This window comes from Rhinopithecus bieti, unplaced genomic scaffold, assembly GCF_001698545.2.
Source record: "Rhinopithecus bieti isolate Rb0 unplaced genomic scaffold, ASM169854v2 scaffold_13247, whole genome shotgun sequence".
Classification (NCBI taxonomy): domain Eukaryota; kingdom Metazoa; phylum Chordata; class Mammalia; order Primates; family Cercopithecidae; genus Rhinopithecus; species Rhinopithecus bieti.
In genome coordinates, this window is record NW_016807505.1 from 2,891,411 (window position 1) to 2,909,330 (window position 17,920).

General features: G+C 38.7%; 1 protein-coding gene across 1 annotated transcript in view; it reads left to right on the forward strand.

The window, feature by feature from the left end:
• Nucleotides 1-17,920, forward strand: part of GABRG3 (gamma-aminobutyric acid type A receptor subunit gamma3) — a 559,764-nt gene that overhangs the window by 523,273 nt on the left and 18,571 nt on the right. Inside the window, exon 7 of the mRNA XM_017882409.1 lies at nt 16,929-17,081. Coding sequence (XP_017737898.1) covers nt 16,929-17,081 — 153 coding nt within the window. The remainder of the gene's footprint in view (nt 1-16,928; nt 17,082-17,920) is intronic.

Consider the following 17,920-nt stretch of genomic DNA (forward strand, 5'->3'; position numbering starts at 1 on the left):
TTTTGAGACGGAGTCTCACTCTGTCGCCCAGGCTGGAGTGCAGTGGCGCGATCTCAGCTCACTGCAAGCTCCACCTCCCGGGTTCACACCATTCTGCCTCAGCCTCTGGAGTAGCTGGGACTACAGGCACCCGCCACCATGCCCAGCTAATTTTTTTGTATTTTTAGTAGAGACGGGTTTTCACCGTGTTAGCTAGGATGGTCTCGATCTCTTGACCTCATGATCTGCTCATCTTGGCCTCCCAAAGTGCTGGGATTACAGGCGTGAGCCACCGCACCCGGCCAAAGTAATGTGTGTTTCTAAATGTTGAAATAGGTGGTAGAAGCAGATTAGCACCTTTGTCCCTGAAGAGCACAGACATCAACCACAGTGATGTCACCAGAACAGACTCTTTTCTAAGCAAGCTGTACAAGTCTTCCTGGAGTATTCCCTGCAGACAGTTATGGGATGAAACGAGCATCAGGCTAGTCCTCGAAGCTGCCTTTTAGAGCCTCAATGTCAGTCACCTTGGAGACGTTTTAAACCCTTCTCCCAGAAAGAATGAGTTCCATCCCAAGTGGGGCTCATTCTCCTGCAGTCTACTGTATTTAAGTCAGGCTCCTACCTGACAGCTCATCTCTCACACTGGGGTTGAACAGATTCCATCACCTGTGAAAAATCCCGAAGCCTTAGGACACAAGGTTGGAACGGATTTATACAGAGGAAAATATGCTTATGAAACATCTCAGCCTGGCTCTCCTCATCTTCTGCATCCTTCAGATATTTAGAGCTGAGTCCAAGTTCTGTCTCGTTTGGTTGTGTGCAAACACCTTTGAACACTTAGGGATGAGAAACAAAGAGTTTTCATTTCAGGTACACCTCTGGTTTATTTTACTGGAATCACCTACAAGCAGGAGAAGAGTGTGATGCGATATTGAGACAATGACAGCTTTTAGGGGACAACACTTGCTTCCTTCCCCATGAGTCTTGCATACCCATGTTGAAGCATTCTCAAACATTGGCTTTCAGGGATCTCAACCCATAGGGGCCAAGTAACAAGGTGAGTCTTTCCAGGACCGAAGCCACAATCACCAGCATCAGAGCACTCTAAAAGGAAGGTCAGGCTCAAGGTAGGAGAGTGTGTAACATGTAGATAATAAAAATTAGATGCCTTAGGTCAAAGAAGCTAATCAAATTGAACATGAAGTCTAAATTACAACCATTGATCATGTAAACTAAGTTTATTTTCATTCAGTGTTTATATGCAGTATCATTTTTGTTCAATGAATAATACTTTGTAGCTTATATTTTGATTTATTGTTTGATCCATAGGCTGTTTAATGATTTTATTTAGAAATGATTTTATATTGAAATTTAGTTGTAAGAAAAAGTACTGAGATCCCATGCACCCTGTATTCAGTTGCTCCAGTGGTAATTGTATCTGGAAAAACACACACTCAAAGTGCTTTCTCCTACTCTCTCACTCAACAGCAACAATCAATACAGATTTCTGTGACCAAATGTGTGGCTCTTTCCCCTACACCTCAAGCTTGCAATCAGTTCTGCAGGGGACACCAGCTGGGTGTCCTCCTATTCAATTCTAACACTATCCACCTGGAGATAGCATCAAATCCTAAAGGTTGAGGGCTCAATCCTTAAAACCACCGCACACTTAAGACACCAGTGGCAAGTCCAGGCCTCCGGAGCTTCTGACCAATGGGCTCCAAGTTGGGGTTCTCACAACCCCCTCTTTGGGACTGATCAATTTTCTAAAACAGCTCACAGAACTCAGGGAAATACTTATTTCAGATTACTAATTTATTACAAAGGATATATTACAGGATACAGATAACCAGGCTGATGAAGAGATAATATGTAGGGCGAGGTCTGGAAGGGTCTCAGGGCAGGAGCTTCCCCACCATGGAGTTGGGGTGCATCCACACGTGGGTGAGTTCTCTTTCCTGTTCCCGTCAGCCTCCCCACGTTCAGCCATCTGGAAGTGCTCAGAACCCTGTCCTTTGGGGCCTCTCACAGAGACTTGATTACACAGGCACGGCTGGTTAAACCACTGGCCATTGGTGATCAACTTAACTCTCAGGTTTCTCCTCTCCCTCGAAGTTGGGGAGTGAGGCTGAAAGTCCCAGCCTTCTAATCCTGCCTTGGTCTTTCAAGTGACCAGCCCCATCCTGAAGGTGCCTAGAGGCTGCCAGCCATCAGTCAATTATTAGCACACAAAACAGGCGTCACCTGGGAGATGCCAAGGATTGTTTTGGAGTTGCATGCCAGAAAACGGGGATGAAGCCAAATACATATTTCACAATGTGATAGTAATGCTTTGGGGAAAAGGGGACCACCACAACCGTATTACAGGCATGAATCCAGTCAAGATGAGAACATTTCAATCACCACGTGGGCCTCTCATTGAGACCTTTTTATACCACACCCACTTTGCTCCCACCCGCACACCCTCTGTAGCTCGCTGCAACCCCTCATCTGCTCTCCATTTCAGGAATCCTGTATCAATGGAATCATATAAAACGGAACTTTTGGATTTGGCTTTTTTTTTTTCTTTCTTTTTTTTCACTCAGCATAATCCTCTGGAGATTTGTCCAAGTTATTGAGTGTACAATAATTTGACTTATCCCAGGGCTCAGAATACAGTCTATTTTATGTGCACATACGAAGAATGTGTACTCTACTGACATTGGGCAGAATGTTCTATAAATGCAAATTAGGTCAAGTTGATTGCTAGTGTTGTTCAGATCTTTTGTATTCTCATTTATTTCCTGTCTGCATGTTCAAGCATTTATTGAGAGCGAAGTACTGAAATCACTAAGCATAATTGTAGATTCATCTGTTTATCCTTGCAATTCTGTCCATTTTTATTTCATGAAATTGGAAGCTCTATTATTAGGTGCATGAATATTTAGGGTGATTATTTCTCTTGTGGCACTGAACCCTAATGAAAATTAGGAAAAGAACTTCTTTATCTCTCATGATGTTCTTTGCCCTAAAATCTACTTTGAGATTAATATAGGCTCTTGAGCTTCCTTTGATTATTATTACTATGGTAAAACTTTTATTTAATCTTTTACTTTTAATCTATTATCTTTATTATTAAACTCTTTTTCTTATAGGTAACCTGTAGTTGGGTCTTGCTTATATATCCAAATCAAAAAACTATGACTTAATTGGAGTATTTGCACAATTTAAATTTGATGTAATTATTGACACTTTTGGTTTTAATCTGTGATCTTGCTTTTTTGTTCTATTTCTCCTTTTCTCATCTTTTGTTCTTTTCTCCTCTACTTGTCTATTTTTTGTTCACATTTTTCCTCTTCTTCTACCTTCCTTCATATTGATTGAACATATTTTATGATGCCATTTTATCTTCATAGTTACCTTTTGAGCTATAACTTTTTGACTTGTTATTTTAGCAGTTTATTTTAGAGCTTATTGTATACATCTTGAACTTACTACAGGGTACCCTTAAATATTTTGCCACTTTATGTATGATGTAAGAATTTTACGAGAGTACACTTATATTTTTCCATTCCCAAACTTTATGCTATTGTGATTATACATTTTACTTTTGCATATGTTAAATATCATACTACGTAGTTAATATTTTTGTTAAGGAGATTTAAATAGAATGAAAATAAACTTTACTTCCCTCTGTAGTTACCATTTCCAGGACTGACATTTCATTTGTGTGGATCCAGATTTCCATTTGGTATCTTTTTTTGCCTTCCCCCACCCCCAAAGATTTCCTCTAACATTGATTGTAGTGTGGGTTTGCTAATGATCAATTCAGCTTTCATGTCTAGGAAAGTCTTTATTTTGCCTTCATTCTTTGAACATATATTTGCTGAGTATAAGCTTACAAGTTAACAGGTTTTTAAAAAATTTATCCTTCAAAATAATTTTTGATTTACAAGAGAATTTATTTACATTTTGCTCACTTTCCCTTAATGTTAATATTTTACTTTGCCATAGCAAGGTTATCAAAACTAAAAAATTAGCATGGGCACAATACTCTTAGCTAAACTAAGTCTCTATTCAGACTTGACCAGTTTTTCCACTGATGTATTTTTTCTGTTCTAGGATCCAATTCTTGGTACCATGTTGCATTTGGTGTTCATATCTCTTTAGTTTCTTCAAATCTATGATAATTTGTTTTTTATGACCTTGACACTTTTGATCACTACTGGTGAAATATTTTGTAGAATGTCCTCAACTTGGTCTTGTCTGTCTTCTCATGTTAGGCGCTTCTCACCGTATCACACAGGGACTACATGATGCCAATATAGCTTATTACTGGTGGCATTAATCTTGATGGCTTGGTTAAAGTTCTGTCTGCCAGATTTCGCCACTGTAAAGTTACAATATTTTCTTTGCAATTTTCTACTTGTTAGTAGTGAGTCACGAAGTCTAGCCTGTAATCAATTAAGGAGATAATGTTAGCTGTAGTTTCTGTAGATGTGCTTTATTGGTTAATGATGTTCCTTTCTATTCGTAGTTTGCTAGAAGCTTTTAATTATAAATTGATGTTTCAATTTATCAAAATTTTGTTTACATTTTCTAAATAATTGTTTCCTATTTAGTATGTTAATATGTTGAGTTATCGTGATTGATTTTTGAATGTCACCAGCCTTGTATTCCTGTCATGTGGTGTGTGTGTGTTTAGCTAGATTCAATTTGCTATTTTTCTGTTGATGGTTTTTGTGTCTACATTAAGTATATTAGCCTGTAGTTTTCAGAAAGTACCTGTGTCTGGTTTTGCTATTAAGGCCTAATAGAGTAAGTTGGGTATAGTTCCCTTTTGTTCTATTTTCTGAGAAAAAAAAATTATATCGAATTGGTGCTATAGATCCTCAGTATAATTTGCTAGTGAAGCCTTCCGTGATTTGAATGGCATTTTTAGAAAGATTAAAATTTAACTTAATAGATATAGGTTTATTCAGGTTATTTATTTCTTCTTGAGTGAGTCTAATAGTTTGTGTTTTTCAGGGGATATGTTCATTTCACCTAAGTTGCAGAATTATTGGCATAGTGTCATGCATTCAGCATTGTTCCCTTACCATCCCGTAATGTTGCCGCCATACCCCCTTCATTCCTGATATTGGTAATTTGTGTCTTATCTCTTTCTCTTGCTTGGACTCTCTAGAGGTTTATCAGTTGCAATGGGGAGAATTCTAAAATGGCCTCCAGGATATCCCACCTGCTGCATAATCTTCAATACTATGAACTTAATGGATTTGACTCCCATGACTAAGTTATTTATATGACACAGTTGAATTTAAGGCATGGAAATTATCTGGGTGGGCTTTACTTGATTATGCAAGCCCTTTACAAATGGAGTTTTCTCCGACTGGTTCCAGAGGGGAACTCAGAGAGTTGAGGCACCTGAAGAATTGGACATGGTCTTGCTGGCTTAAATATGGAAAGGAAAGGGGGAGCTGAGTGCAACCACTGGCTAACAGACAGTGGGGAAACAAAGGACTCCATCTTGTAGCCACAAGGAGCTGAATTCTGCCAAAACCTGCTTGATCTTAGGAGATTTTTCACTAGAGCCCCCAGAAAAGAATGCAGCCCTGCTGGTATGTGGATTTCACTGTTCTGCGACCCTAAGGAGAGAGTGTAGTGATATCATGCCTGGACGACTGACCCACGGAACTGTGACACAGTAATGGGTGTTTTCTTAAAACACTACATCTGTAACCAGTTGTTAATATAGCAATAGAAAAACTAATATATTAATTTTATTTACTTTTGGAAAAAGCAACTTTTGGGTTTTTTTCTTTTAAATTTTACTAACTTCTTTTATAATCTTAATTGTTTTCATTTCTCTGATTTTTTTTCACTGAAGTTGCTATTTTTTCTAGTTTCTTAAGGTGGTAGCTTAGATACTGGCTCAAGGGTCTTTTTTTCTTTGCAATGTAAGTATTTAATGCTATAAATGTCCATCTAAGCAGTTTTTACTTGTATTACACAATTTTCGTAGATTGCATTTTAGTTTTCAGTTCAAAATATTTTTAATTTCCTCTAAGATTTTCTTCCTGACCTATAAAAACCTACAAACGTGTTGTTTAATTTTAAAATATTTGGAAAACCTCTATTTATCTTTCTGTTATTTATTTTTAGTTTATTTGTAGTATAGTCTAAGGACTTACTTTGTCTGCTTTATATTCTTTTAAATATGTTAAGCTTTGGCCTAGCACAATGGCTCACACCTGTAATCCCAGCACTTTTCAGGCTGAGGCAGGTGAATCACCTGAGGTCACGAGTTCAAGACCGGCCTGGCCAACATGGTGAAACCCCATATCTACTAAAAATACAAAACTTAGCTGGGCATGGTGGTGTGAGCCTATAGTCTCAGCTACTCAGGATGCTGAGGTAGGAGAATAGCTTGACCCCAGGAGGCAGAGGCTGCCGCGAGCCAAGATCCTGCCACTGCACTACAGCTTGGGTGACAGAGTAAGACTTTGTCTCAAAAAATAAAAATGAGAAATAAAATAAATAAATAAATAAATATGTTAGGGTTTGGTTTGCAACCCAGAATATGTTCTGTTTTGCTGAATGTTCTAGATGTGTTTCAGAAGAATATGTATTCTGCTGTTTTGCTGCCTGGAGTATTATATAATTATAAATAATGTCAAACTGGTGGATAGGACTGTTCGAGTCTTCCATATCCGCACGCATCTTCTGTTTATCTGTCCTTTCAATCACTTAGAAAAGATTATTAAATTTTCCAACTACATTTATTTCTTTGTGTCTGTTTCTCTTTTCAGATCTGTCAGTTTTTGCATGATATATTTTGAATCACTGTTGATAAGTACATACACATTAAAAGTTATGTTCTATTAGAGAATCCATCCCTTTATCATTATGTAGCATTCCTCTTTATTCCTAAAAATAACCTTTGTTCTGAAATCTACTCTGTTCAAAATTCATATAACTACTCCAGCTTTCTTTTGCTTAGTGTTGCATGGTATTCCTTTCTCTAATTTTTTACTTTTAACCTAAACATGCCTTTATACTTAAAGTGGCTTTTATGCAGCATATAGTTTAGTCTTGATTTTTATCCAAGCTGACAACCTGTGTGTTTCATCTGGGATGTTTAGATCATTAACATATAAAGTGATTATTGATAAGGTCAGATTAAAATATACGATCTCACTCTCATTTTTTAAAATGTCTTCCAGCTGTTGTTTCATTTTCCCTCTTGCTGCTTTCATTACATTTAATTAACAATGCTCCCATTTTGTTTTCTGTTTAGACTTACTGTGTAGAACAATCTTTTAAAACTTTTTAGTTTTAAATAATCTAAGTTGACCTCCAAATAGTATTATGCTGATACCTATGCAGTATAAAAACCTTTTAACAGTATATTCCCTATTACTTTCTTCCATCTCTTGTATAATTGCTATTATACATTTCATTTATTCTTATGCTATAAACATAAAATATATTGTATATTTTTGCTTTAAACAGTTAACTTTTAAAGTCAATATTACCAAAGCATAAATACACTCATTTATTACATTTCCAACACTCTTCATTTCTTTTCATGGATGAAAATTTCTGAATATATTATATTCCCTATCTCTGAAGAACTTCCTTTCCATTTCTCATAGATTAGATCTGCCACCAATGAATTCCCTCTTTTTTTTTTTTTTTTTTTTTTTTTTTTTTGAGATGGAGTCTTGCTCTGTCACCCAGGCTGGAGTGCAATGGCGTGATCTCGGCTCACTGCAAGCTCCACCTCCTGGGTTCACGCCATTCTCCTGCCTCAGCCTCCTGAGTAGCTGGGACCACAGGAACCCACCACCATGTCCAGCTAATTTTTTTTTTTTTTGTATTTTTAGTAGAGACGGGGTTTCACCATGTTGGCCAGGATGCTCTCAATCTCCTGACCTCATGATCCGCCTGCCTTGGCCTCCCAAAGTGCTGGGATTACAGGCGTGAGCCACTGAGCCCAGCTGAATTCCCTCAGTTTTTATTTTTCTGAGAAAGTGTTTATGTCTGTTTCACTTTCAGAAAGTGTTTTTACTGAGTTTCATTGTGGGTTGACTTTTTTCTTTCAGAAACTTAAAGATTTCATTCCATTGTCTTCTTTCTTGCATGATTTCTGAAGCAAAGTCTTCTGTGAATCTTGCCCTGTTGCTCCTCTGGTAGGGGAAAAGCAAAAAACAAAATGTACCTTTTTTTCCTTTGGCTGCTTTCAAAATGTTCCCTTTGTATCTGGTTTTCAACACTTAATATGATGTATATAGGTGGAAGATTTTGTTATTTGTTTGTTTTCTTTTGATTCCGGCTGATGTTTGAGCTTCTTGGATCTGTACTTTGGTGTCTGTCATTATTTTGCAAAATTCTTAGCCATTATTTCTTCAAATATATCGTTTTCTCTTCTCCTTTTTAGATTCAAATAATATGCATATTAGACAGTTCCTTATTTTTTTCACAGCTCTTGGTTTATCTGTCCCGATTTTTAAACTCATATTTCTCTTTGTGTTTTAGATTGGATAATTTCTGGTCACCTATAGTAAAGCTCACTGGGTCTTTCTTTGGCTGTGATAAGTTTACTAATGTGCCTATCAAAAGCATGCTTAACCTCTATTACTGCATTTTTGATTTCTTGCACTTCCATTAGGTTCTGTCTTGTAACTTCCATTGATCTGCTAATTTCCATCATGCTAATTTCCATTGATGGACCAAATCATCTGTTTGGTCTTGCATGTTGTCTGTTTCTCCATTAGAGCCATTAACATATTAAATAATTATTTAAATACCCTCTTTCCTATCTTGTTCTGTTCTTAGTAATTATTTTGCCTTTCCAGGCTGCTATTTTTGGGTTTGTCCCATAATTTTATTTGGAAGCCAAACACGTTTTATAGAGTAGTAGATACTCAGATAAATTTTATGTATGCTTAGAAATAAGCATGCCTTTCATTTTGCTCTGCTTTTAGTGTGAGGGTTCTTGCTTATTTAGTTAGAAGTTAAGCCAGGTTTGAAGTTGACTATCTGCTTGACTCCAGGTCCTGTGGCTCAGTTTTGACTCTTCCCCTTGCACTCTTCTCAGGGAACATCTGTCTCTTGCAGTCACCACCTGGACTACACTGCTGTTTTCATTCTACGCTTGTTGTGTGTGGGTGGTTGGACCAAGGGAGGGTGAGATGTTATCAATGTTTGGAGTAAGGCTCCGTCTTAGGCATGATTTGTAAACCTAGTGTTTAGAGTGTGACCTTCACAAGTGTTCCTATTCCTTCTCCAGATGTAATGTTGGGCCTAACGGTACTGCCATCTCTCCCCAAGGGGTAGTGCTTGCCTGATTTTCCAGGCGCACATGCACAGCTGAAGTAGATTTCCACCATTCCCCTATTGCACCAGTTTTTGTTGCCCTTCTCCCTGCGTACTGAGACATTTGCTTCGCAGGGGACACAGTGACGTGGATGTGGGTGGAGCTCTCACAAGGAGTTCTGTCATCCTCTCTCGGGCGACCCCATGGGGAGGCTTTCTCAGGATTCTCCTTGATCCTCCCTTTAAAAACATGGTGGTGTTTCTGGATGAGAAATTGGCAAGAGCATGAGAAACCCTTATCCCTGTGGCAACCAGACGCTTCATATTTTCATGCCACCCCAGACTCAGCATGTAGTGATTAGGTAGAAATTTCTAGCTGAATAAAGTTACTGAGCAACAACACAAGCGACACTTAAACATTCTGTGATGCTAAAACTGGGTTCGATTTTGTTTTCTAAAATAATTAAACTGATTTTTGTCACCAATTTGGGAGCAGTTGCATGGAAACGGTTGCTCCCTGGGTTCCAGGTGAACCCAGAATGCCTGTTGCCTGTTTCTTTCCAGTGAGGATGATGAGTTGGTGAAAACAGCCATCCTGGATCCTAATAAAAAGTCATGTCCCAGATAGTCCGAATTTTATCAGCCAGACATTGCAACTAGTGAATGTTCTGGAAGTTCCTCTGCTTCACCTCTTAGATGGCAGTCACCATGTGTTGAACTTGGAATGAGAAGATGCAAGTTCAGATCCTGATTCTGCCACTTAGAAATAGTCCAAACTTGAGGCTGGGCATGGTGGCTCATGCCTGCAATCCCAGCACTTTGGGAGGCCAAGGTGAGCAGGTCATGAGGTCAGGAGATCAAGGGCATCCTGGCTGACATGGTGAAACCCCATCTCTGCTAAAAAAAAAAAATACAAAAAATTAGCCGGGCATGGTGGTGGGCACCTGTAGTCCCAGCTACTCAGAAGGCTGAGGCAGGAGAATGGCGTGAACCTAGGAGGCGGAGCTTGCAGTGAGCCGAGATCGCACCACTGCGCTCCAGCCTGGGTGACAGTGCAAGACTCCATCTCAAAATAATAATAATAATAATAATAATAATAATAATAATAAAAAATAAATAAATGAAAGCCACATTACAAGTAGCTGTTCCAGAATCTAATCTGCTGATAATATTGTCAGGAACATGAAGAACAGGTTTAGTAATACTGAGGAATGCACTCAAACAGTGAATAGCAAGAAAAAAAGATGGATGTGTAAATCAAACAGAGTGCTCACAAACACATAATTGATGTTTGTGAGACGAGGAAAAGAATAAAGCAAATAGAACAAAATATTTCAAGGCCGTATTGGAAAAAAAAAAATCCTGAAATGAAGGAAGGCATGAATCTGCCAACCAGGTCCCAGGAAAACAGGACATGAGACACATGTTGATACATTTCTAACAAATCAGGAAGAAAGAAAAAATTAAAACACGAACTTAAATATAAATGTAATTTTAATTTAATTTAAATATATCATCCATAGCAACAGAAATATACATGTATCAAGAACTAAATCTAACAAAAGACTTGCCAAAACTCTATGGAAGTAATTCAACATTTCATTGAAGGATATTCAAATTGAAATAGATAAAACTTCATGATGACAAATACTTGTTCTTAACTGCTGTACTCTCAGGTAGCTACACTGATGATCTAAATAAATGAGGATGCATAATTTATTCCAATCAAAATACCAACAGTGTTTGTGAAAAATTTTCAAACAGATTCTACAATTTTTATGGAAGCACAAAGACCCAAGAAAAGCCACGGCATCCATGGAGAAGAATACGAAGATTGGCAGCTTCTGTACTTGTGACCAGTGCTATTGTATTAGTTTTCCATTTCAGTTTAACAAATTGCCACAAACTCAGTAGTTTAAGACAAAACACACGTATGACCCTGTAATTTCTATGAATTAGGTGTGGCTTAGCTGGGAACTTTGCTTAGGCTCTTAGGGTTGCAATTAAGGAGTTGGCTGAGCTTCAGTCTCATCTGGAGACTTGACTGGGGAAGAATCAAATCTCCAAACTCAAGTTGTTGACAGAATTATTATTTGCAGCTGTAGAGACCAGAGGACAGTCTCTCTGTTCATGAAAGGCTCAGTCTTTCTTTTAACATCTTTCACCTGATTAAGTCAGGGTCCCCCAGGATAATCTTTCTTTGATTAACTTGAAATCAACAGTTTTTTGGGTCTTAATTACATTTGCAAAATTTATTCATCTTTGCCATATAAAGAAATTCAATCAAGGGAGTTGATCCATTAAGTGAAACCAAATCAGGTTTTGCCCACACTCACGAGGAGGGAACAATACGACTATATGACTAACTGGGGGCCCCTTTAGCATGTGTCTGCCACAGTTATGCTGATTAAGACAGTGTGGTTATGTGTCAGAATCAAAACGCACGATTCGTACAGATTCGTACAGATACGAACACACAATAGTGCAGCCACTAATCATGGAATTCAGAGAACTTGAATTGGAGAAGAAGTAATTGCATAGAAGGGAAACTGGGAGAAAAGCAAAACTTGTATAAGGAAACTTGATGGTCCTGGGTTAAGGAACAAATTCTCAAGCATGACACAAATGGTATGAATGGTAAAATAAAACGTTGATAAATTTAATTTCCCTAAAATTAGGAACTTCTTTTTAAACGTTTCTTAATTTTTTTTTTGGAGACAGAGTTTTGCTCTCATTGCCCAGGCTGGAATAGAGTGGCACTATCTCGGCTCACTGCAACCTCTGCCTCCCAGGTTCAAGAGATTCTCCGGCCTCAGCCTCCTGAGTAGCTGGGATTAGAGGCGTCCACCACCACACCCAATTAACTTTTTGTATTTTTCATAGAGATGGGGTTTCACCACGTTGGCCAGGTGGGTTTTGAACTGCTGATTTCGGGTGATCCACCCAACTCGCCTTCCCAAATTGCTAGAATTACAGGCTTGAGTCACCGTGACCGGCTGGAACTTCTTTTTATAAATAAATGTAATAAAGAGATGAAAAAGACAAGTTACCTCAGGGTGAACTTGAAGAACAAGATGGAGAACATTAGGCTTTTTGGCTGAGCATTGCTTGCTAATCTCCAGGCCTCAGGTGGCTTTTCAGAGAGTGTTAAGCTTGGGCAGTTTTGAAAGGAAACCAGGCTGGGTGTATCTGTCATGGGCAGGGGGAAGAGATGGCCATGAGAAGGAGAGGAGATGGAGGGAAGTAACAACATTTAAAGGAGACTCAAAGGGTGTTTTTGGTGCCAGAGATGCAATAAAGAAATGTGGTGTCTATGACATGAGTTAGGAATGGTTTTGAGATAGTATATATCCTCTGAGGATAATGCTGGGGTAAATTACAGAAGATTCACCTACTCCGTACAGGGGTTGGAGTATTGAAAATATTTATATGAACTTCCAAGCTTACTGATTAAATGGGATGTGATAAATTCAGGTGGGAACATCTTTAGAGCTCAGACATTAGAAATACATCCTATAAAGGGTTTTCCTCTTTCTGTGAAGATCTCTTCCTGAAACACGACTGGACTTTTAAAGCACAAGATACTATGCTGCTAGCAAATTTCCAAACAGAAACCTAGAATTTAAAAATTGTAAATTTGCTTACATATTTGGTAATTTACTAACGTGGCTCACAAGACGTCATCTAGCAACTGGTTAGCATTTTCAGAAAAAAGAAATAACACCCCTACCAACTTCCTTTTTCAATAATAAATTTTCTACCTAATGATTCATTAAAATAATAATTTTACAAACGTAGAGTTTAGTAAAATAAAGAAAAGGTCTTTAAATGTACCATGTCCTTTGATTTTACAAGAAACTAATTGTGTGAAGTGTGAATAAAGAATAATTTTATGTTCTCTGAGAAACGTGGAAATGTACTTCAATATAGAGTCATCAAATGATATGACAAAGAAAATTTGTACATTTACTTCCTTTGGTGTTTCCAAGCCAGATTTCCTCTGTTATCCCTACCCGTCAACCTGTCCTTCTTCTGGGGATAAAGCCCCATCTTCTGGGAGCTGCTCCTCCTTCCACAGCCAACCTGGGAGCTGCCATGGTCTTACCTGAACCTGCCTTAGTTGAAGTCGATGTGTCCAAGATGGGCAGCGATCTAACCTCAGCTAATACAATCTTCTACACCACTGCTTTTATTTATCTGATTCTGACCTGTCTGAAATTGCCCCTGTCAGAGGCTTTCTGAGAATGTGAACTTGGAGTCACTGAGAGCAAATAAATGCGTGTCAGTCTCTCTCTGGTGGTGGGAACTACCAGATGTGGAACTTACTAACTCTGAAATAAATGAATAAATAAGGAAATAGAAAAGCCGCAGCTAGTCCACTGTGATGTTTCAAAACATCATCCTGGGGGAAATTTTATTTCTACGTTTAATGCTAAAAAGCAATTATTGAGAATGGATTGCTGCCTAATGAAATAAATAAAACAAGTATTTGGGATTGGAAATAATTAGCTTCAGGTCCTGCCTTTCCTCTGAACATGCGCCGAGGAAGGAGTCATCTTCACGGGTCAGTCTGCTGCCTCCTCCATCACTGACAGCATCGTGCACACCTCTATGCATGCTCCCAGCACTGGGACTTTGACTGGTGCCGCCTCCTCCATCATTCCCAGCATGGTGCACTCCTCCATACATGCGCCCAGCACTGGGACTTTGACTGGTGCTGCCTCCTCCATCATTGCCATCATGGTGCACTCCTCCATGCATGCGCCCAGCACTGGGACTTTGTCTGATGCTGCCTCCTCCATGATTCCCAGCATGGTGCGCTCCTCCAGTCATGCTCCCAGCACTGGGACTTTGACTGGTGCCACCTCCTCCGTCATTGCCAGTATCTTGCACACCTCCATATTGTGCATACCTCCAGTCATGCACCCAACACTGGGACTTTCACTGGTGCTGCTGCCTTCCTCCTGCAAAGCACCCATGTCTGGGAAAGGCAGAGCCTCAGTAGGATGCCCATGGAAGCTAGTAACCATGGATACCCAGGTAGACTTCTGAATTAGGCAAGGGAGTATGCTGAGGACAGGCATGGGGAGCCCCTCTCACCCCAGGCAGGGAGAAAGCAGGTGGATTTGCTGTAATAAATTGTGCATCTTGTCTGGAGTTGTCTTTCTGTTTATCTTGTCAGTAATCTGCAATGGTGATAATTGAAATTATTCAACTCTTTGGATGTTCCATTTGGACTGTGCATAACTCCTAGAGTGATTTATTATGCTTTGTTTTTCTGTATATTAGCTTGTTTGTTTATTCCTCTAGGGTTTTGATTGCAATTTTTTGCAAAAAATTAATAGGCATTAAGAATCACACATAATTCAAATCACATTTCCTTAGGAAATGATGTAATTTTGGCATTCACATTACTTTAAAATATATACTTGTGCTCTTTTACTGCTGCAGGCTAATCATCCTAATTCCTTTGTACTGAAATACTAATTTGTTTAAATTTTTAAATGTTTCTTGGTAAATGGTATCAAAGTTGATGTTTCTATCAACAACTCTAAATATTGCTACAACAGAATATTTCATCCTGCAAAAATTTCTAATTTATTGGAAGCATAGTTTTCATCTGAGCCCAATACCATCTCCCTATCAATCTTTTAAGTAAAAATTGAACTTCAGGCTGGGCGTGGTGGCTCACACCTATAATCCCAGCATTTTGGGAGGCCGAGGCAGGTGGATCACCTGAGGTCAGGAGTTCAAGACCAGCCTGGCCAACATGGTGAAACCCCATCTCTACTAAAAATACAACAACAACAAAAAGAATTAGCCAGACGTGGTGGCACATGCCTGTAATCCCAGCTACTTGGGAGGCTGAGGCAAGAGAATTGCTTGAACCTGGGAGGCGGAAGTTGCAGTGAGCCAAGATTGCACCGTTTTCACTCTAGCCTGGGTGACAAGAGTGAAACTCTGTCTCAAAAAAAAAACGGGACGTCAGTGAGTCTTTTCATTCAGCAAATATTAATTAATGTATTATGGTTAGCCAACATTGGTCAACAAGAGAGACATATTCTATAAACCAACCAGTTTATTGGTTTTAAGACAGATATTATATCAGTAATTACAGAAACAAATCCATCCATTTACGGGAAGGTGTCAGGGAGACTTCCTGGGGCACTGAGAGATTTTAAGCTAAATGATTGAATAGGAACTATCTAGATGTTGGGGAAAGAAAAAAAAGAGCATGTTTGCAGATGGGAAGGGATTCAGAGGCATGTAGGGAAGGGTTTTGGCAAGTCTGAGGGTCTGGGCAGACCACATGCCAAGAGTGTAGAGAGCACAGGGCAAGGAGTGTTTAACGCAGAATGATGTGGACCACACAAAATGTCACAATTGTACAAGGGCAGCTAATAAGGAGAAAGCTAAAATGATACTTGTGTTTTAGAAAGTTCCTTTTGATGGCAGTAGGTAGAATGAATTAGAACCAAAAGGACTGGTCATTAGGAGACAAGCTTGGATCTATGGGCAGAAGGTGGTAGCTTGGACTAGATGGGGAAATGATTTGAGAGGAATGGATCAGATAGAACCATTGAGAAGAGAAAAGGAGGAGTCAGAGGTGGCTTTTGGTTTCCTCCTTGAACAAGTGAGAGACAGACATGAAATAAGAGCAGTATTGGCATGGGAAGGTGATAGTTCAGTTCTGGACATGGTGGATTTCAGGCGCTGGATGGCTGAATCCAGCAGGCTAAAGGGGTGGAGGATTCAAATGGGGAGGATGAGGATGAGGAGGTGATCTCAGCAGGAGCTGGCCTGGACAAGAAATGAATGGAGATGGGGAGGATGAGGATGAGGAGGTGATCTCAGCAGGAGCTGGCCTGGACAAGAAATGAATGGAGATGCTTTGGGGACAAAATGTATCTCCAATAACATCTCCATTGCTCCCAACTTGTTTATGGTGTGGCTCTGCTTTGGTAGAAGAGAGTGGAATGTCAGGAAAGGGTCACTTCTGTTTGTTTCTGGGTTGGCACAACTTAAATCCTGGAGTTACAAAAGGATAAGATAAATATACATACGTTAAGTAAAACAAAGTGCAAAGTTGATAAGCAAAACTTAATGATATAAGTAAATAAAAGGATAAGATAAATATACATAAAGTAAAACAAAGTGCAAAGTTGATAAGCAAAACTTAATGAGATAAATAAATAAAAATATCAAATGGTTACACAAGTTTTTGTAAGATATGATAGCTTTGTTATTATTGGAAAAGCATCCCTTAAAATGACCCTGGGTCTGGTTGAGGGTTGAGTTTACCTATTACTCTTGAATTTAATCATACAACCTATGGAAGGACTCAAGCAGTGATAGCTCATCAAGTCATGGCCTGTCATGGAAAAGATCTGCATGTGTTTTCACTGTATCCATGAATATGTTCGTTTTGTGCCCTTTACACTGACCGATTAAGTGCCTGGTACAGCCATGGATACTATGAAAATTAAATTTAAGAAAACCAGCATTTTGACCATTTCTTGATTTGATATTGTTGTAGTTGTGCATTTTTATCCAAGTCATTCATTTAACAAAATAAATTATAAAATTATTTTCCTGAATTATTTTTGATCCATCAAAGTTGTCTTAATTTTGACAATATTTTATTACAGGTGATTATGTTGTCATGACTATATATTTTGAATTGAGTAGAAGAATGGGATACTTCACTATTCAGACATACATTCCCTGTATACTGACTGTGGTTTTATCCTGGGTGTCATTTTGGATCAAAAAAGATGCTACACCAGCAAGAACAGCATTAGGTGAGTTTCAAAAAATCTCTTCCATAAATTTGTGTAATTTTAATATAGAAGCATTCATAAAAAATGCCTTCAATGTAAAAAACTATTTAAATGTGAATGATCTAATTTGAAGGTTACTTGAACTGTGCTTAGACTTTTCTCTCAAGAAGCCAAGTGAGGCTATTCTTTCTCACAATGGGATTCTATGTGTGCTACATAAATCAAGATGGGGTAGGAGATTCAGAGTAAATAAATTGTGATAGTATCCTGTATCACAGGCTGATATGATCACCAAAACACAGGCACATCCCAGAACCTGTCAACTCAAAAGTCCCCCTACATAATGTCAGGAAGCAGAATTTACCACACACCTCTGAGGACTGAGGACATAATATTGGTAAAAATATTTTATCAATAATTGAAGCTCTGCTTGTATATAGCAACTTTACCAGCAAACGAGAAAATGATCATTTTTTTTCAGCTGTAAGCCACACACTAAACCTCAGTCTTTTCATGAATTTTTCTCTAGTTCCCAAAGTCTTCTTCATAAAACACTAACTTTCAGTAGTTTTAGAACTGTGCAACATATATATGTCAGTTTTTCTTTCTGATAGGAATTTTGCTTAACTTTCAATGTTTTGATTTTTTGAAGACAGGTAATATATAAGACTGAATATAGAGATTGTTTTCCCCAAAAAAATTCCTATAGAAAAGAGGAAGCAGGCCGGGCGCGGTGGCTCAAGCCTGTAATCCCAGCACTTTGGGAGGCCGAGACGGGTGGATCACAAGGTCAGGAGATCGAGACCATCCTGGCTAATACGGTGAAAACCCCGTCTCTACTAAAGAATACAAAAAAAAAA